At 43.5% G+C, this 22,371-nt stretch overlaps 1 protein-coding gene across 3 annotated transcripts in view; it reads left to right on the plus strand.

Moving 5' to 3' along the window:
* NMU (neuromedin U) overlaps positions 1 to 22,371 on the plus strand; it is a 405,214-nt gene that overhangs the window by 132,427 nt on the left and 250,416 nt on the right. For all 3 annotated transcript variants that reach the window (XM_085643295.1, XM_085643297.1, XM_085643296.1), the window contains exons 2-4: positions 2,189 to 2,247; positions 20,717 to 20,764; positions 20,847 to 20,906. In XM_085643295.1, coding sequence (XP_085499421.1) covers positions 2,189 to 2,247; positions 20,717 to 20,764; positions 20,847 to 20,906 — 167 coding nt within the window. The remainder of the gene's footprint in view (positions 1 to 2,188; positions 2,248 to 20,716; positions 20,765 to 20,846; positions 20,907 to 22,371) is intronic.

Genomic DNA, 22,371 nt, shown 5'->3' on the forward strand with positions numbered 1-22,371 from the left:
TCTTCTTGACATGGATTCTCTCGACGTCGACCAGGAACGATTGTGTTTGTCTGCAGTCTTTTTCCTTGCACGCCCACCAGAGACAGATGACAGAGCTCTGGTAGGGGACTGACCCTCTTCTCGCCCTAAGGTCCCACTTTCAGACTGAATCTGCATCTTGAGAAGTTCCTGCAGTGGTGACAAGACTCAGGAACATGAATCTCTGGTAGGCAGTTAATACAAACCTCATGAGGGTCTGTTTAGTCTTTTTTCTGCCACAGGCTGGGCATTTGTCAAACAGAGAAAATACCTCAATTTTCTGTCAAGAAAAAACAGAAAAAGCCACGGAGAGCCCAAAAACGTAGAATGAAATATATGTCAACAAGATGTACTTGAAAATTTTGTTGAAAAAAAGCTAAAATTGGCTCTGCTCAATGCTCCAAGGTCCTGTCAGTAGGAGCCAGAAAAAAGAACTGAAGCAACTGCCACCTGATGAGCATGATGGGATACTGGTGGTCCCTGGGTTCTTAAAGACTCAGTCTCTATTTTAACTCATATAATGACAGCCTATGGAGCTACATTGTCCTGCTCTTCTTCACCTCTATCAAAAAAAGAGATTTATGCTGTTTTTTCTTAAAACATCATATAATTATACACATATACTTCCTCCTCACCCCTTTTTTAAGTACAAGATGAAGAATTGGGCCATTGTAGTCTATTCCTATAGGCTGCATATTCTTTTCTCCTTCGTAAGTGTCTCTGCAGACCTTCCAGAAGAAGGGCGAAAATCTACATGTAAGAAAATATATTATGAAAAAGTGCTCCGGGGTCCCCTCACCTGGGCGGGACTATTCGGTGCTTATGACTATATAGGGAAATCTCCTATGAGAAAAGTACTACTTAACATACCACTAAATGAATTTCACTAATGGTCAAGCTGAGTCACAGCTATATGTGTTCTTTACCATGGGTACAATTTACAAAGATTTTTCTACTACTCCTGAATTACAGTTGTAAGCTAGGAGTACTATAAATGGGTATTTCAGTTTCAATTCACAAAAAAGAACCCACATCTACTCCAGTAGCAGTACAGCCCAAACAGCTCTTATAGACAAGCCAATAACAATACACAAATGAAAAAATAGTCCTATTATATTGGAAATCATAGACAACCATATATATCACATTGAACAAAAAATAAAAAATAAGATATAATAATCATACAAACTATGTAAACAAAACTTTTCATAGAACTGTAAACATTGAAAACACCTATATAAATAACATTTTTTAAAAAGTAAACATAACAGATGCACATGGATAGAAAATTACAAATATGTAGATTAGAAATATTTCCTTTAAAACATTACTGATCCCAAAAATGACATTTGTACATACTGACAGACCCAAACACCCACCGACAAACACACAATGATATACAACACAATTTTAGGTGATATCTGTCTCTGCAACACTACATACCACAAGGGGAAGTGGTCAGAGCCTGGGGTATATTATTTATGTGATGCCTGTTTTCCTGTTCTTTTTAGTTCATAGTTTTACTTAGTTTAGGCCGAGATCTTCCCCTAAGTTATGTAGAACATAATTTGGGAAATTGTATAGCTAAAGTATACCGAGACAGTTACTAGTAGTAACGTTACAGTTATAGTTTGAGTTGTACCTCAGCCAGTATAGGGGTGAGGTAACCTACCCCTACCACTAGTTGTGAGTCTCTGCATACAGTTATTGAATTTTTTCCAGGCTGGGATTTACACCCAGCAATAGGCATACATCTATGTGTGTAGCTAGCTGTACGTAGATCCAACTTTGTAATTTGGGCCTAGAATTAAGTAAGGAGTAAGCAGGGAGTACTCCTGAAATTCAAAAGTATGAAAAAGTTATACAAGAGTAAATCACACCTACTCATGCAAACTCTTTGGGAATCCACTCTTTGTGTTTAAAATGGGATTGCCTAATTAGATGGGCCACTTCAATAGAAAAAGGAACCATGGCTGGTTTGGTTACTACTCAGTAAAAATGTAATTTCTGAGAGAGCAATTGTTGTGGTCTCAGAAATACTTGCTAAGGCATGTTTTATTATGATGCACAAATATGTAACAAGGGTTGCATGAGACATAGTCTGAGTAAGGTTTAATAAATGAAGGTTCTAGTTGGTCCAGTGTATTAGTAAACATGTATCTATTTACAGGTGTTCCATTTCCAGCAGAGGTGCGGCAAGCAGAACAAGAACTGCAACTATGGAATGAGGTCAGTCAACATGCATCAGTTTCCTACCTTTTTAGCTTAATATAGCATGTCATGTACACAAGTATTATGACAATCATAATTTCACCCCTGTCTATTAGATAATAAGATAGGAAGTGAATGGAAATGAGTTCCAAACATTGCTGGAATTCAAAATCAGCACTTACAGCAAAGTTGAATTGTTGAAAGTTGCATGTTGAAAAGTTGAAGTATGCATGTGACTTCTTTAGTGCTAGCTATACATTTTTTGATGGCATCAGGCAACAAAGCAACAAAGCTTTCTCAGAAGCCAGAGATGATAAAGAAGAAAAGAGACAGCAGAGAGTTGTAACACTTTGACAGGGATCTTGGAAATCCTGACTTATCCACATCTTTCCTCTGTTTTAGCAATATCCGTATTATTATATGATGAAGAGGAAAATAATCTGCTGGTAGGGATCCATACTTGGCATAGAAGGTATCTTTAACATCTAGCTCTGGTTCTTGGATACTCAGTAATTCTTGATTGTGGGACATCAACTTTTGAAATCAGACCTCTTGCACATATTTTCCCTTAGGCAAGTGATCTTAATCATCTTGTCCCCATTTGGCAGGGGTCTTGTGGACCAGTCTACGAAAGAGCTTCTGCAGTCTTTGAAGCAGCAGGCAGATTCTGAAATCATGGCCCATAATTTAGTGGAAGATAGAGACAAAAACCTCCTCAGTCTCCGCCTGGTGGAGAAAGCATACTTTTTGCTCTCCATAGTGCATGAATAAGTAAGAGGAAGGAGCCTCGGGCCTGATGTACAAAAGTTTAGAACATTATTTTTGCGACCAGTAGAGAGTATTATGGACTGCATTATGTACTAATGAGTCAGGTTGTAAAATTCCTAATTGGACTGGGTCATAATACAAACTAGCTCATGAATATTAATGAGGAGGATCACAAATTGTGACGCTCACAACGATTAGAGACAAATACAGGAATGGTAGCCTGCTAGGGTAAGTAGACCACCATGAGTGTCATAATTTTTTAATAGTTTAAAAAAACAAATGTGTCCTTTTTCACATGGAGGGTGTTGCCTCAAAGCATGAGAAGTGAGCAAGTGCTCCCCTTCTGCTCCTCCTATTCCTCCGCACGCCACGGGCATTGCACAAGAATGCCTGCGTAACCGTTCTGACGTGAAATGTTTGAAACAAATATAAACTTACCAGCTGAAGGTCTTGAAGTGAAGTTGTACTTTCTTGCAGTTCAGCATGGCTTCATTCCTTTTCGATTCTGGACCTACACAAACAAGCCTTTGCAATGCATTAGTGACTGTTTGAGCTATTGTCGCTGCAAATAAAAAAGAATTGTTAGATTTATTTTTTTGTCTAAAAATATCCCAGCAATAGCATAAGTAATGAAAGAAATTCCACGAAGCATGGAAAGGGTGTAGTACCATCAACTGTTTCTAGGTGTCCCTGTGGAGTTGTAAAAAGACCTCTATTAGCCACTAAAGGTACTGCATTCTTAATGCAATTATAAAGAGAAAGATTGCCACTGAGCATTTGATTTCATTTCTTTGTATTGGAAGTGAGATATTTGTTAGCTTGTGTTTAAAAATGCACTATTTTTGTTTATTTCGCTTTCTTCATGAAAAAAAGCTAAATAAACAACATTGGTGAATTTTTAAAACACAAGCTAACATAAATCTTATTTCCAATACAAACAAACGGAAACATATGTTCAGCTGCAATGTTTCTGATTATATTTGTACTAAGGGTGAGTACCTTATGCGGCTAATAGAGGTCCCTTTACAACACCAGAGGGACACCTAGTAATAGCCTGTGGTACTGCACCCTTTACTTGCTTAGTGCATTTGGGACAGCCACTGCTAAAGATAATGCGTGGCGCGCCCTGCTCCAGATAAACACTTCTAATATTGACAAAAATTTAGTTGGGCGAGCCGCAGAAAATAAAAGAAAGGCATGTGCCCACCAATATTAATGATGAAGCGTGTAGCACGCCGCGCTGCTTCTAAAATGCAAATAAAAGAGTTGGGCGAGCCTCGCCACAGAAAACAAAGGCGCGCGGCTGACATTGAAGATAGATGAAGCACGATGTGTAAAACATGTAATATTTACAAAATGTACTTGTTTGACCCGCGCATAATAAAGGAAAGTCACACGTCCGTCATAAGTAAGATTAAGGGCCTCATTACGATGCCAGTCAGACGAGAGTCCAACCAGCGGAAGAGAGGGAACAGGAACGCCCAACAAGGAGTCGGCAGTCCCGCTACCATAATTTAGATGCGATCACCTTCACAGCAGTCAGAAAGTGTATTTTTCCTATTGCAGCTTATGCTGCAGGCCACAGCACAAGTTGCAATAGGAAAAATAAACTTTTGAAACATCTTTACACCATGTGGCAGGCACCATGCGGTGTCTGCCACACAATGCATGGATGTTTAGGGGGGCTCCACAGGTGCACCCCAGGGCCCATAGCGGAGGGCCAAGGGGGATAGGAGCCCTGCTAGGGTCCCCAAAGACCCTTTCTGCCAGCCTTTTCATGGCAGAAGAACATGAAAAGTTTGTCGGAAAGGTGCATCGTAGTTTCCTTGGCGAAGCATGAGCAGGCTCTTTCTCCATTGTGGGGATTACGAGCTGCCCGCTACCCCGACGGGCTCCTTGAGCCTGTCGGATGCAGGGGCAGATTCCCTCAGCAGGCATCGGTCGTACTACCTGCATCGTAATACGGTGGACGGACTGATGCCTCAGATGTCGGGCAGACCACCACCGACAAGCTGCTGGATGCCTCCCGTCTGACAACGTAATAAGCCTCTAAGCGCTTTGCATGCCGCACTGCTTAGCCATTGATGATGCTAAATTTTGGTGGGTCGTGCTTTTGAAATAAACATTTACTGTTTAAATTATGTAATTGGGCGAGCCGGGCAAAATAAAAGAGAGGAGCAGCTGGCATTTGTAACGATATGGGGGTTTATTAGGATGGCGGACGGATGGCTGCCGCCGGGCCGGCGGTGGAAACTGCCAAACCGGCGACAGACATCCACCCGCGATCGCAACTCTGAAAACCGCCGGTCCCATTAGCATGGTGGTGAGAATCTCCGCCGCCACTTTTCCGCTGGTACCAGTCCGCACGCATGCCTAGTGGGTGGAACTGGACCGCTACAATGATGCCGGTGCAGGGCCAGGCTCCACCGGCATGATTATGATGCCGGCAGTAGCCAGCCTTTCCGCGGCGGTCGAACCGCCATGGAAATGCATGCGGAGAATGTCTCTGGGGCCCATTGCGGGCCCACAATGTCTTGGGGGAGTGTGTGGGTGCACTGGGGGAGTACCCATGGTACCCACCTACATGTCCCTGTACCAGGTTTCAGTGCAGTGCCTACCACGCAGTGCAGTGACATGCATGACATGCTGCTTTTCACGCCCCGGCGGTGCTGCCGGCAGCAGCAACCGTCGCAATGTTAATCGCCAGAATCCGACCGGCTATGCTACGCTCCCTGCGGGCAGTCTTTTCCCGCTACCATTGCGGTCAGGCAGAATTTCTGACTGCTATTCTAATAGGCGCCTAAGTGTGCAGCACGCAGCGCTGCTTCTGGAAATTAATTAAAAGATTTGGGCGGGCCGGCAACAGAAAAACAAAGAAGCGCAGCCGTCATTGATGTTGATGGTGCACGACATGTAAGCGAGCAGCGTGAAATAAAAGAAAGTTGTGCAGCCACCATTAGTAAAGATTAATCATGCAGTATGCTGCGCTGCTTAGACATTGATGAAGATGAAGCTCGCATGCCATGCTTCTGAAATAAACATGTACTATTTCATAAATGTAGTTGCACGAGCCGCGCAAAATAAAAGAAAGTTGCACAGCTGTTACTATTAAAGATTAGGCATGTGGCGTGCCTTGCTGCATAAAAACACATTCAGATACCATGTACGTGCCGGCCATGGAGTTGTGCCTGCAACAGCATTAACAAAATAGTGCTCACCATTGGTAAATTAAACCAATTGAGTAACAACACATGTAAGAGGGGCTGGCCTTATGGGAGGTAACAGAAGAGAGGGAGGAACTAAAGAGGGACATTGAGGGACTACTAAAAAAATAATCAATTTAATAAAAAGATTTGCAAAAGACACCGAAAAGAGACAATAAAATACATGGGTGGAACATAGGCAGAGCTTAATGGCCGTATCCTGGATACCGCATGTCTCAAAGAGACAGCGAAGCGCTGCCTAGGCGAGACCTAAAAACTGAAGAAAGCTCTTGTTTTTCCTATCTAGTTTTAGCCTCTAGTATCACTTGCTGGGTAAATCTATTATTGCACATTCTAAATGTCTTTATGAAGCTCAATTAGACTGTTGTTATGAAACTCAGTTAGACATTCCAAATACAAGATGGTGAAGGAGCACGTCAACTCAGTTAAACATTCCCAATACAAGATGGTGAAGGAGCACTTCCGTCACATGGAAGAAAGAGCCTGTAAGAAACACTATTTATGGACATTATTGCTTGCAGTTCCCTTCATCAAAACACTCAGTGACAGTACGTCTTCATCATGTTCTGCACCTGCTTTCATGCTATTCCCTTGTTTCTTTTTGTGTCTATGCATGATTATCTGGTCCTTGTGAAACTCTATATATCCATGTGGAATTCCACCCGGATATCAAAGAAAAGCAATTTGAATCAACAAAATTATGTAAAACATATTACCAACTCAATAATATCGTGGGACAGAATATAGAACATAAGAATATCATTTTTTAGGTATCAAATGGCGTTTTATTAAAATATGGTTTTATATAATATAACTTTCTTCAAAATGGTCGTATACAATATTGTTTTTTTAATAATGTAATCTACATCAGGTGTTGTATTAATAAAAGGTTTTACTAGAAGGAAAATATTTTGTATTTATTTATTTTTTGTATAGATTGTAATTATTAAGGTGAATTTAGTTGCGGGTTCTTGGGTTTGTAGGGGTTATGATGAGAAGTTATTTAAAATATAAGTTATTGTTTTTATTTCTCATTTTTCTCTGTTAAATAACTTATCAAGGGGAAATTATTAAAACTGAATAATTATTTTACTTACATATTGTTTCTTAATTTGTAATTCATTTTTAATTGACTGATCAGTTTATTTAATTATAAAATTGAGAAAAAACAGTTTTATAGTCATTTGTGTTATGGTTTTATTTAACAATTAATTTGATTTTAATAATGTTTTATTTATAAAATGAATAATTCATTTTAATTCTGTTTTTTCAAAGATTTATGGAGAGAAATATTATTATTTCTAAGTTCTAAGAAATGTTTATATTTTCTTATTAATTTTGTTATATGAAATTTGTATTTTTCAATGTAATTTTATTTATCTAGACTGAATATATTTGCTATTTTAAATATATTTAAATATTATTATATTGTTATATAATTTGTTTTGCTTTTTAAAGTCCAGCACTTTCCATACTGTTGTTCATCTCAAAGTGAGAATACCAAATCTAGCCCATGCATTTTCAACATTTTCCCTGCTTTTGTTTATGCTAGAACTTGAATTGTATATGTTATCCCTCCAAGATCCAACACTTTGCCAACTGTTTCTAATACTGGTGTGAGAAGAGTAAATCTAACTTCTCCTAAATTCAACGCTTCCCTACTACAGCTCAGATTGGAGAGGGAATAGTAGACCTAACCCCTCCAAAGTACAACACTTTTCATGTTTTTGTAAATAATATTGCTGGAATAGTATGAATGACAGCTTCAAACTCAAACGCTTTCCCTACAGTTGCTAAGATTGGAGTGCTTTTACTCACATTGGATTGGGAATAGTAAATCTAACCCCTCCAAAGTCCAATACTTTTTCTGCTTCTGTTCACGCTCAAGTGGGAATAGTAAATGTGACCTCTACAAAGGCCAACACTTTCTCTACTATTGGGTAGTTTGGATTATTTATTTTTTACTTTTTAAAGTCATACAAATAAATCATTTGTATTTTTTATTAATACTTTATTTTTGTTAGTTTTGGTATTATTGTATGTTTGTTTGTTTTATTTATATGGTTGTTAATTTAAATTTTCTAATTATTATTAATAAAAGTAATATTGAAAATTGCTTAGATATTGTTTTTATTTTAAAGTATAAAGATATATATGTATCCACAAACACAGTTGTCTGGAATGAGGAAGCCCAACACAGGTGAGTAGTAGATAACCACTTATTTAAGGAAATAACGGCTTGGGAACACAGCAGAAGTGCCTCGCAGAAAGTAAGTCCTGTGGTCTTGCCCGACGCGTTTCATGCTATTAAAGCATTTCCTCAGGGGCTCGCAGGTAAACAAGAATCTTTGGTCATGGCAGTTAAATAGGCCCCATAACGTAACTTAGTCCCCGCCTAAATGGGCGTGGCCACAGCTGTGGCCTGCTGGAACCTGCAGTGCCAAATGTTGTTACTCAAGTGAGCCGCTGTGACCAGGCTCAAAATATCATCATAATTAATACCCAAGTGGGTGGCGATGACTACCTTGTGCCGCTTCTCATGCTCGAAGTGTAGATCCATTGGGACACACCTGCCCTCAAGTTACAGTGTCGGTTGATGTCGCAACAGGACTGTGAAACACAGCGGGGCTTCCTCGCAGCTCAGGCTGCGCCGCAACATATCCACAAACACAGTTGCCTTCAATGAGGAAGCCCAACACAGGAAAGTAGTAGATAACCACTTATTTAATGAAAAAACGGCTTGGGAACACAGCAGAAGTGCCCCGCAAAAAGTAAGTCCTGTGGCCTTGCCCGACGCGTTTCATGCTATTAAAGCATTTCCTCAGGGGCTTGCAGGTAAACAAGAGTCTTTGGTCACAGCAGTTAAATAGGCACCATTACGTAACTTAGTCCCCGCCTAAATGGGCGTGGCCACAGCTGTGGCCTGCTGGAACCTGTAGTGCCAAATGTTGTTACTCAAGTGAGCCGTTGTGACCAGGCTCAAAATATCATCATAATTAATCCCCAAGTCGGTGGCGATGACTACCTTGTGCCGCTTCTCATGCTCGAAATGTAGATCCATTGGGACACACCTGCCCTAAAGTTGCAGCGTCGGGTGACGTTGCAACAGGACTGTGAAACACAGCGGGGCTTCCTCGCGGCTCAGGCTGCGCCGCAACATATCCACAAACACAGTTGCCTGGAATGAGGAAGCCCAACACAGGTGAGTAGTAGATAACCACTTATTTAATGAAAAACGGCTTGGGAAGATATATATGTGTACTGCTTTCAGCCCTGCGCAGCCAGGTCCTGCGCCCAACCCCCCACGAGTGGACATCCCCACCAAAGGCTGTGCATGTTGGTGGTTGATTGCAGGGCCAATCACCCGTTTGCGGCCCAATCAACCACAGATACGCACCCTTGCTCTTTTTTGGGGGGGAGTAAAAGGGTTGTGCTGGCTCCTGTGAGAGTCTTGCAGGAACCCCAAACCATTTTTTTAAAATTATTTTTCAAATTTGGCCTCGGGGTGTTCTCTGGGACCTCCACAAGGTCCAGAAGGTAGGGTACACCTACTCTGCCCCTTTAAGCCTAATTTTCTTTTCATTTTCAAGATACAGCACTGAGTCCTCGTATCCTGCAATGGCAGGCGCAACATTTCTCTTCATGCTGAACTTGTGAGAGTGAAGTGGCCAACAGGAGAAGGACCTACTTGGTAAATCAGATTGCTCTATATTTAAAGTTGCTCAACCGCAAGACTCTTGAAAGAGTCCCATGAACCCAACTGTCCAGATATCTATAAATTTCCTTAATTTCTCAAAACCTACTGGATGGATTTACCCCAAAAAGCACACGTTCTGGGTAAAGATCTAGTTTTCTAATTTTGTGTAGAATTTGGTGAATTCTGTTTAGTCCTTTTGGCTATAGCGGTGTCTAAAAAATCCTATGAAAATTGCAAGTGGAAATTTGATTTTTGGACCACTCTTTTTACTCAGTCCCTGCTCGATGGATCACCCTGCAGCTTTTCAGGAAGGAGCTTTTGTGGATGAACTTTACTTGGAAAACTTTGGGAAGATTCAGTAAACTGCACCAAAGTTATTAGTAAACCACAAAATCCATTCCATACAGTAACCAGATCCTAAATATAATGGCACAGTGGTAACTGGCACTGTGTGATCACATACAAAGTATATAAACTCAATATTTTGTGGACAATATTTTTGACACAATTTTACTGTGTCACAATATTTTTGTTGACAATATTTTGTCATGCAACCATCCATGCATGGCAGGTTTTGTCTTGACTTCTAGAGCACTGGCTAGCGTGTAAACCAGAAAAGTGTGTGTTTATCTCTTGAATACATTATCTCTAAGAGTGGTCTCTCTTTGGATCCTTGCATGGTCTCAGCAGTATTGGATTGGCCTGCCCTAATATCAGTTAAAGAAATACAACGTGCCTCATCACGATGTCGGTCGTAGAGCAATCCAACCGACTCCTTGTCGGAATCAGTTCCGACCGACTCAGAGAGTCCGACTGACCGATTACGATGTTTCCGAACACCGTTCGGTCAGAATCCCATTAACTTCAATTGGAGCCTGTATTCCAACGGACAACACAAGCTCCTATTGAAAAAAGTGGCAGTTGCAGAAAAACCTTGCACCCTGTTGCAGGCACCCCATGGTGCCTGCCACACTGTGCATGGTTGTAAGGAGGGGACCCATGGGCACCCCCATGGGCTCCAACCAGAGGCCTCAGTGTGAAGGGGGGCCTGCTACGGGCCCCCAAAGTCAGTTTCTGACAGCCGTTCAGTGTTGGACAGACCAATTCAGAAAGGCTGTCCGAATCCATCATCGTAATACGACGGTCAGAAACGCGGTCCGTAGAGCTGTATGATTCGGCTCTGATCGACTCGGATTCTCCAAATGCCAGTCGGAACTGATTCAGAATGACCAAACGGTTACCTTCCATCGTAATCGGTCGGTCGGAAATGTTTCAGAGCTGGTCGGAAACATGGGTTCCGACACTGGTTAGGAAAATCCGAATGCCGTTGGGAGCCTTTCAGACCAATATCGTAACGAGGCCCAATGTTTCTTAGGTTTCTCAAATGTTTATAGGAAATTTATTAGGAACTACTCTTACTCTTCAGTTTCCATCAATCATATTCTGAACAAAGGGAAGCCTTTGTATGGGATGCAGCAGATGACAAGATAGTAAAACTTCTAAAGGTAGCCTTCTGCACAGCACCATTCCTGAGACCTCATAACCAGTTAATAACATGTATTGTGGAGACGGACGCCTGTGACAGAGCAATTGGAACAGTACTGTTAGAGAGACAAGAAGATGATGAGCTGAAATATCCAGTATTATTTCTTTCACATTGTTAGAATTAGAGGGTCTCTAATTGGCAGAGGTAGGTACCTTTTCCAAGTAGGGACCCTTGCTTCTAGCCAGTGTAAGGGGATACACACTTTAGATAACCCCTGCTCACCCCTTTGGTAGCAGACAGGCTTATCCCACAGGCAATGTGTAAAGTATTTGTACTCAAAACACACAGTAACACAGTGATAACACCACAAATGGATACCACACCAGTTAAGACAAATTAAGTATCTTTATCTAAACTCATCAAGCCCAAAACAACAAAAATCCAGCATACATGTATTAGAATATGACTTAAAAAATATTATAGCAAAAAAATAATTTGTAGAAAATGAATAGCTCCACCTGGACAGCAATAAATACAAAGTACGGCGCCAACTGCGAGGTGCGCGGCGTCAGGTGGAGTCACATGGACCCCCAAACAAACAGTGCCTTCGAAAATGAAGTCTATGACTATGCATGGTGTCATGGAGGTGAGGTGTTAGTGTCGAGTCGAGGCCGGCTTCCCTGCTGCCACGGGGAAAGTGAGGCATTGTGTCTGCGAGGAGGCAATGTGTAGAATCCAGGACAGGGGGAGTCAGTGCGTTGGCATTGAGGCGTCGTTTCCGGTGAGGCGATGCGAAGTTGACGCGTTCAGGGAGTCACCCTCAGGGATTATTGGCCGCAGGATAATTGCATACAGGCTCTGGCAGCGAAGATGTCGGTGCAAGCGCTGGCGTTGGGAAGGCCAATAACTACAGACATCGGTAGGCGTTAGAGACATGTGATGCAGGCATGTCGGTGTGTTGTACACTTCATGAGCGGTGCCCCTGGCCTTGGTGCAGGTTACGTCGCATCACAGCGGCATCGCTGACAGCTTCGGAGATGGTTTTCTTTGCTTTGCAACACCAACCACATAACCCTGGAACTGGAATTGGTGCCTTTGTGAATGCAGGAGTCCATACAGGAGTCCAGATGCTGATCAGTGGGTTGCAGGTAATGTCATTGTGTCCCTGAGACTTCAGAACAGGAACCAGGCCCTTGGAGATTATTTTTCAAGCAGGTTTCTCAGCAGAGTTCCAGACTTTGTCCTTTCCTTAGCAGAAGCAGCAACTGCAGGCCAACCCCACACAGCAGAGAGCCAAATAGGCAGTACTCCTCCTCACAGCTCTCCAGCTCTTCTCCTAGGCAAAGGTTCCTCTCGAGTACAGAAGTGATCTAAAGTTCTGGGGTTTAAGGTCCACTACTTATGTTCCATTTTGTCTTTGTTCTTTTTTGTGCAAGGGTCTCTAAGCCCAGTCCAAACCAGTTCTGTCTTCACTCGTGCAGTATGACCACAGGGGTGGAGACAACATTGGGACAACATTGTGCAAGGGAGACAGGCCCTATTCAGGTGCAAGGAAAACTCCTCCCACTACTCTAAATGCAGCCAACGCCTATTCAGCTCAGTACAGAGTCATCCACAAAGAACCAGGCACACCTCAAACCCCCCACCCCCCCAGCGGCTGTCTACAGTGACTGCACATCCCCAGCCCCTGTCACTCCTAAACCAGACAGTCAGTACACAAAATAGCAGAGGCACACAGAATGGTCAAATAAGAAAATGCCTAAAAGTGGCATTTTCAACACACAATTTAAAACCAATCTTCACTAAAAGATATGTAATTAATTTCTGAGTCCAGAGAGCCTGAACGTTATATCTCGATCTTGTCCCAATGGAAAGTTATACTTGTAAGGTGTTACAAAGTATCTACCATGCTGTCCTATGGGACAGATAGCCTTTCAAGTGTGAAAAACTAAATTAGCAGTATGTCAATATCAGGACATGTCACACACACACCAGTACATGTCCTACCCTTCACATACGCTGCACCCTGCCCATGGGGGTACATTGGGCCTACCAGAGGGATACCTTACATGTAGGTTAGGGCCTGGCAAGTCACTTGCCAGGTCAACATGGCAGTTCAAAACTGCGCACTGCCACTGCAGTTGCAGGTCTGAGATACATTTACAGGGCTACGTATGTGGGTGGAACAATTAGGGCTGCAGGCCCACTAGTAGCATTTGATTTACAAGCCCTGGCACATTCAGTGCACTTTACTAGGGGCTTACCAGTAAATCAAATATACAAATTATGGATAACCAATCACAATAGTAATTCTTACAGGGAGCACTTGCACTTTGAAAACTGATCAGCAGTGGCAAAGTGCCCAAAGCATCTGAGCCAGCAAAAACAAAATCCAGGGGAAACCACACCAAAGATGCCAACACACATACTCTCTGATTGTGAAAAAAAACTATCCAGTCAGCAATAAGGAGCTACTACCTATGAAAGAAGTGTAAGAATGTGGATTATTATTTGGGGTTGGTGACCGCCCACCTCAAGGAATAGGAACACTAACATGTCAGGATGAACCCTAATTTCACAAAATTAACCTGAGCTCAAGCTCCTAGTAGCTATGGCACGGAGAGGACAGTTTTAACTTAGGGCAATGTGTAAGGTACTTATGCAGTAACATAACAGTAATAAAGTCAAAACACCAAACAATAAAAACCTCAAATCAACTGAGAAAAACAGAGTAAACGTGAATGAATAAAATGACATCAAAACAACAAAAATCCAATAAGGGGAACTGGAAATAGTGCTAAAGAGGACTAGGCACCAGTGAGAACCTGTGGGAGCTGAAGACTAGAATCAAGGTGCATTCTCAGCCGACCGCATAGGAGCGTGGGTCAGATTCACCAAGCAGGTTCAACCCGATCAAAGATTTTGCCTTCTGACTTAGGACCTCATTATGGTGGCGGTCCGACTGCCGACAGCCCTTTGGGCTGACTACCGCATTGCAATGCATGGTGGTTGGCTCACAGCGGTCAGAGGCAAGGGGAGACAGCATTTACAACGCAGTCATCACATCGCAGTTCCTTTACAACTCGGTTGTTACAACGACCGCGTTGTTAGAACGTAATGCCTTTACAACACAAGTCATTAGATCGACTTGCTGTAGAGGGTGCTCTAACATAAGGAATAGTATAATGTACTATTCCAACATCTTCCCTACTGTTGCGCAGGCTGGAGTTGGAATAGTAAATCATACTATTCCTAAGTCCAGCACGCCCCCTACAGCAAGTCGATCTAATGACTTGCGTTGTAAAGGTATCACGTTCTAACAACTTGGTCATTATAACAACCGCATTGTAAAGGAACGCGATGTGATAACATGCGTAGTAACATGCTATATTCAAGGAAAGACCACCGCCTCCGAAGGGATCCAAGATCCAGATGGGGCAGCGGTTGGAGCTGCCTTTGACCATGACAGTGGCGCCGAGTCAGGAACCACCGTCCAGATATGGATGTCCCTTTCCGACAGCCTATTCATGGCAGGAACACCTCCATGTAAAGACTGTCCAAAAGGGATATTGGGGGTCCCAAAAGGGCCGCGTCCCTCATGGGCCATTGTTAAGTGGCCCAAGGGGCACATGTGGTGCCACCCAAGCACCTCCATGCACTGTGTACCATGCACCACATTGTGCTCATTTGTGCAGTGGACCTTTTCCTGGGCCACAGCACAAGCTGCCGTGTAAATGAGTACTTTGCGATGGCCATCCAGCAGTCGCATCGTAGTTGGGTGGTTGGACCACCGCCTGCTTGTCAGCCAGTCTCCTGACCGCCGTAAAAATGGGCAGCAGTCCGACCGACCGCCATCCTAACCGGGCCCTTAGTCTTTTTAATGGAGTTAAAAATCCTCCATCGGGGCAAACCTGAAGCTGTATCTGAGGAAGGTTCATTAAAAGACACCTTTGCCACGAGGCGCCTGTCATTTCTCAAGAGCTCTTTGAAGTCAAAAAAACGTTTAAGTCCCCAATCTTCTGGGTTTCTGGAGCAGCTCATCAGGGTCACTTCTAAGGCTCCTAGGACCTCAATTTGTTTGTAAACACAGGACACAGGAACTGAGTCCAGAGTATTGAAATGACGACAACGTTTCTCTTCATATTGAAGCCATCCAATCAGATTGCTCAGTCCCACAGGACTACGAAGGGGCCAAAGTGGAAAAACCCTCTGGGACAATTAGGATGCTCTATTTTTTTAATTTGCTGTGCCGTGGGAGTCACACAACCCAGATCTCTTGACTGGGGTCGAATGTATGATTTATTCAGCATTCCGTCCATCATTTATTTGCGTAGCACATGCCATGGGAGTCTAGCATCCAGGTCACTATAATGTAAATGTTAATTTCTCAAAACCATCAGGCCAGATTTACACCTCATCAATGCAAGTACCTACATCCTCCTCAGAGACCTAAGCTTTCACCTAGAAGACTACATTGACCCATACACTAAAGCCCTTCTAGAAAACCTCAGAAACCTTGGTCCCACCCAACACAGTGCCAAATTCAACCCCCCACCACTGGATATATATTGGATCTGATACGGTCCTCAATCAGTCAGCAAGCCAGTAACTATGATCTAGACAGACCTCATCCTTGTCAGCTTCAGCATACCCTTCCCACACCACCATAGACCTACCACCATCAGAACTGCCTGACGCAGCTGGAAAAGCATCACAGAAAAGGAGAGGGCAGAAGCCCTCTCCGCACTCTGGCTCAAGCACACCAGTCATCAAGAATCTCAACAATTAGATCACCTCATGCTCCAACACCATGGCTCCTCTCAAGCCCACCTCGATGGCAAGAGACCAACCATAGGCCAATTATTACACAGAGGAACCCAGGCTGTCAAAATGCTACTGCAAGCAACTGGAGCGCAAATTGACACTAAGTCAAGACACCACAGAAAAAGACATCTTCAAATCAGCCTTAAGACGCTACCACCAGCAGACATGGAACACCAAGCACACAGCTCTTGCAGATCTCAGTGATGCTGGCACTAACATCAGCAAGGAAATCTTCACCATCATCAAAGATTAGATTTCACTGCGCTTCCTGCCACCTCCAGGAACATTAACCCTCACAAGACCTTTCCTACAAGATTTCAGAATTCCTCTGTAACAAAATAACCTCCTTGCACAGCAACTTCGACCCTCAACTGGATCCAGGTGCTTTTTATCGCACCAGATCAATAATGATACCCAGGGCATGAGTTGGAACCCAAGCAATCATGGCAATTTTTCAGATTAGCCCCCTCATGAAGCATAGTGAGCAAGTCCGACCACAACAAGGGGAGTTTGGGAGGGTGAGGAGGGGTGCAAGTGTGAAGAACTGGCCGGCTCAGAGAGGTAGAAATGAAAGTGAGTGAATTATGCTCTTCTGATGGTTTTGTAACTGGGAGCCAGTATTGCAGCACTGCTGCAAAACAGGCCACCTCGTAACAAAACCGGCTCCCACCCTTCCAGCCTCCTGGGGAAACGCATGATGCCTGGTATGGTCAGTACGGCCCTTTTGATACCCTGGGGTACATAACCTTATTGGGTACACTAAATAGCACCTAAAATGATTTTCTGGGGAATAACATGGAATTTGGTGCTTAACCCACCAAACTCTGCATGTTACTGTAAATAGCACACACCTTTCCATTTCAGCAGGTGTGACCTGACAAAATTTAACCAAGGGTGAAATATTTAACACATCCAGTCATTACTGGATGCAGTTAATACCACTCCAATCGTAATTGCAACTCTTGCACAAACTGGGGCTTACCCAGGCATCGGAAAACACTGACCCACTTGCAATAAGGGCCAGAATGTGCAATTAAATATTTGAAAATAACTTACCGCACAGGAACTCGCCTCTCAGTCTGACAGAACCAAAAACATCTGGAAGGGGAAGATAGAGCTAGAGCAAAGAAGGACAGGGAAGAAAAACTGTAGTATCAAAAAAGAGAAGACCCTTTCCCATTAACTTAAGCAAGAGTAATCAGCTTCAGAGAGATTTACACCTCAAGAATGTAAGGACTGTGATGAGGAAGACAGGCAGGGAGGTAACAATTAGCCCATCAACTGTGGTGAAATGTAGTAGCTCAATGAAATTTTTTTGTGTTATGGTGAAGCTTGTTTTGTCAACAAACTATTACGCACTAAGGGGCCTATTAGGATGGCGGTCGGAATTTTTCCGGCCACCACCGTAGTGGAGATAGGTTCCGACCGCCATGCGTGCGGCCATCCCACCCATGGCATTATGATGTGACCGCCACATGCATGGCGGTGATTGGGTCCGTCCGCCATGCTTCCATAAGTCCCGCCTGTTGTATTATGATGGGCCCGTCACAGCAGCGGTCGGGTTCCGCAGCTTTAACATTGTGGCGGGCGGTGCTGGCAGCAGCACTGCTGCGTAGCGAAAACGAGCATGTTGTGCATTTCACTGCACTATGTGGTAGGCACTGCACTGTGCCTGCCACTTGGTGCAGTGAAATGTAGGGGGTTACTATGGGTACCCTCAGTGCACCCACACCCCCCAACAAGAGGGGGTCCTGCAACGGGCCCCCAAACACAATCCCCTCCAGCCTTTCCATAGTGGAGAGACCGCCGCGGAAAAGCTGGCTTCCGCATGCATCCTAATCCGGACGGCGAAAAATGCTAGGCACCTGCACCATTTTAGCAGTCCAGCTCCGCCCGCCAGGCCAGGGGGCAGATTGCTACCGGTGGAAAAGCGGCGGATGGATTTCCACACCGCCGCGGTAACCACTGCCAATACGATCCGCCCGCCATCGTAATAGGCCCCTAAGTGTTGGGACGGAAAAGTCTTCCTCATGGTAAAGGACGTGCAACCCTGACCCAAGTGCCCCCACTGTACCGATGTCGTTAGCCCTAATGCTGATTTTGTTGCCATAGGCAAACGCGTATCATGCGTGTACACCATGACATAGGCTTGTTTCACAGACTGCAGTCTTGTTGAACCGGGAGAAGAGCCCAAAGCATTACCCTCAAAGTGATGAAAGGCTACTGCCTTTACCAGGAGTTAAGCAGCACGATTGCGGTGTTGGCAGAATAGGAGTGAACAGCCCCTTTTTAACTTGTGTCACTTGAGTGAGGCCTAAAGGCTCATTCATTTAAAGTTCCATTGCTGTGTGCTTAGCTCACCCCTTGACCTATATTGGTTTAGCTTGTAGTGAGGGGCAGTGCATGTGCGAAGTACATGTGCTGTGTGTATATGTGCCTTTGAATGGTAGAATATAGGGATAATGCAGTACTGTGCAGTGTGTGCATGTTAAATGTATGAGTTGGGTGTATGTGTGCCTGTGAGTGGTACAATACATGAAGGAGGTAGTTCTGTGCAGTATGTGTATGTAAATTGTAAAACACATGTCCTGGGTGTATGCGTGCCAGTGAGTGGTGCGTTACATGAAGGATGCAGTGCTGTACAGTCCGGGCAAGTTGAATACATGTGCTGGGTGTGTGTGTGTGCCTGAAAAGGGTACAATACATGGAGGATTCTGGGTTCCATTATGGGAGACTCAGGGCTGCATGGTGAAACATGAGAGGAGGGAGAGGAATCACCCAGACAGATTTGCATATTGCAGCATTCCTGTAGGCTAAGTGGAACACACTAGAGAAGGGAGAGCCAGGATTCCCCAGTACACTTTATAGGTTCCTCTTTGATTCAGAGAGAGGTCACAAGGAAGGGGCCTAGGCATATCTCAAGAAGGAGATAGGGCTGATAAGATAATCATAAAAAGTAGGGTTGACGCCCTGTGCCAACCTTTTGATACACTTATCACTGGCCGACATTCAAGTGTTAACGCTAGTCACTTCCACAGCCTGTGTTGTGGGGCTATCACCTTTGGAAACACTCCTGCTGTGACAGACTGCTTTCTGGAGGAAAAGACAGCAGAGGAGTGGTTACTTCAAAAGTAATCAAACCCCAACATAAACTTCATAGACACAGAATCTAAATCTCAATTGGTGTAGTAGATGGACTATTAGAAGGGGAGCTTGTATATCTAAAAATTATCAACCGTCAAGAGGCCATTCACTCAGTGTGAGAGGGAGAAACTCTGCAACACTTCTGACTGTGACCAAGACTGGGGGCCAAAGCTTACTAGTCTCCCAGCTGGGTTAGGAGCCATCACCCAGGGAATCCAAGACCACCTGTCCTGGTGCCTAGAGCACCAGCGCCCCTCTGCTTGCCAAGACCTCTGTGCCCTGTGAGGAAGAGGAGAACGTAGGATGGAGCATGGTCCTGTGGGGAATCCTGTTGAGTGGATTACATTTGCGATGTGTGAGGAGATGGCTGCTGCACTGTTTGTTGTTGCCCGGGTTCAGGATATAGTCGGCAATGTTCAAATGCCAGAGGAGGGCCATCAGGAAGTGAGGTTTGGACATCCATGTGCTGAATGGGTCATCACCTGTCTACAGTGCAGTGGCACGACCGGATGTGGGGAACTCAACGACCTCAGAGTGTAGCCTGATCCAGGCCACGTTCAATGAACTCACATGAACCAGTCGCTGTCACTCCAATTCATGCGAAGGAGATGAGCTCAGTAATTTTGGTTGCTCCGACCCTGCAGGTGTGGGTAGGAATGATTTTGGGCAGGCAGCCCCAGGAAATCCTGCTTTCTAGATAGCGCTTAGGCACTGGAACACTTTTGATTTTAATAGAGTTGGAGAGGACTCTTGAGAAACAGACTACTAGTGGGGCTTACCTTGGTTGTTGTTGCCTATGGTGAATGGGCAATAGCCACTACCTCTCGAGCCTGCCTATGAAACACTGGAGCCCCGACCTCCGGAGGACTGTATAGTTGTATGTGAATGTCATATTTACCTTTGTGTTAGTAGCAGTAAAATAAAATACTTCTTTTTCATAAAAGTGAGCATTTGACTGGACAATAATGTATTGCTGTTACTTGGTGTATTTTCATTTGTGAGCTGGAGTTCACCACCTGTATCTGTCCCCCTCGGGACTGTGCCTCTGGACTCTGGGGTCAGAGTAGCATGAGAAGTTGAAAGGTTTAGTAAACCATTTTGACCCTTCTCCTTTTTTCACGAGCGCAGGTAACTCTGGTAGTGCTGTAACACGTTTTTCAATTTTCCTAATTTCACAATTAAGCATTCGAACTGACCATCGATAATGATATCATGAACGACTGAAAGAAAAAAATCAATTTAGTGCGGGCATTGTGGGTTATTTCTCTGCCAACTCTCACTTTTGAAAAAGGATGGCAAACCTATTTATAATTTGATAACTCAAACATGACTTTACCTTTGCAGATAGAGGAGGCTTGCTCCAGTTTCCTGTCCGCAGAACCACAACAACAGGTAAAATATGTATCTTAAGAATTTATCTTAGATGTTATCCTTCGATGTTATGGTTTAATGTGTAAACGTTGTTTTTGCCTAGGCTTCCAGTGCATTGGAAGAACTCTGCTTTACAGTTGTGGGGCTTCTACAGAAATCTCAGGTAAAGAAATCATGTTACTGAGATTCTTTTATTAAATGTGCAAAAAATGCAGGTAGTAATATTATATCAATATAACGAATAGTTGTGTCCATTAACTGTAACCCTTTTGAGTGTGTTGAGCAGTAAGATAAATAAACATAAATGACAGAACGTAACGCAATGCAAATACTAAATAACACCAGAATACAGTAAAATACTATTCAGCTTAATAGGATGTATTCACTGACCATGGGCCAGATTGAATAATTTTACCATTGGTGGTAAATGCTAAATACTCAGCAACCAGTTATTAAATTCCAGAAAGATGTCATAAATTCGGTGGAGATAACTCCACCGTGATTTATGTAACTGGTGCTCAACGTACCCCCGGTGGTATATGCATTACTACCATCTTTTTCGTAACAGGAAATAAGGCAGTCTGAAAATGAAAGGGTCCAGACGAGGAAAGTAATAATCACTGAAGATTGTGACCACTCCTCAAAGACACCTACAAAATTGAAAATGAAAGGCATCATATTAAGACCTACATTGCTGATGTCATCATCTTTGATACCCATGTGAAAGCTATGCACAGCAAAGGTAAACCTAATTTCCTCATGCTGGTCAACAAGTCAAGCAAACACTGCAATTAAGCAACCAATAAATGATACCGAAATAACAAACGCTTCAGCAGTATAGCCACACTTTGATACTTAAAAAATAGAATTGCAAAAACACGTTTTACAATTCAACTCACTCCAAACAGATATACCCACCAATTCACATGAATGCAACAACTCAGATACTGGAAATGCATCCTTCTCTGTAAACTGTGTAAGTCTGACGACCGCTGCACCGCCACATGCCGGTACAAACACTCATGACTCTCCATTCTGAATCCGCAGGAGGCAGAGCAAGACACGGTTGCTCACATCCTTGCACAGCCTTTCCCTTGTGAAAATAAGAAATACAATAGAGCACATGTCCAGCACAGCCCCATATGCAAGTCATAGGGTCGCTGAAACAGGGCTTTATGTGCCTGTATCTCGACATATGTCTAAGCCCACCCACTGAAGTCAGGGCTGCCTCCTTCTCCTCAACTAGGCCACCAATATACAACTCCTACTCTTGAATGGCCATGGACTGTACCTGTCTGAGAGAACACCAACATGTTGCAAATAAAGTCAGTCAGGCAGCCATCACTACAGCCACAGAGTACTGACCTGCAGCACTAGCTGGGGGAGGTATTACATTTAGGGCTCCCGGTTTTATGATATTTATTTTTTTAACATTTCCGTCTGTATTTATCCATATTTATGTTTGGGCCTTTTTATCTGTATTTGTCCATATTTAATTTGTGTTTTGTGTATAAATGAAGTGTTAAACTGTACATTTACATATTTATTTAACTGATAGATGCGCAATCATACTTTGATGTCTTTCATATTTTACCTATTTAAGCTGGCAAATATTACATAGCAATACA

The sequence above is a fragment of the Triturus cristatus genome, chromosome 2_2 (genome assembly GCF_964204655.1).
Source record: "Triturus cristatus chromosome 2_2, aTriCri1.1, whole genome shotgun sequence".
NCBI classification, from domain to species: domain Eukaryota; kingdom Metazoa; phylum Chordata; class Amphibia; order Caudata; family Salamandridae; genus Triturus; species Triturus cristatus.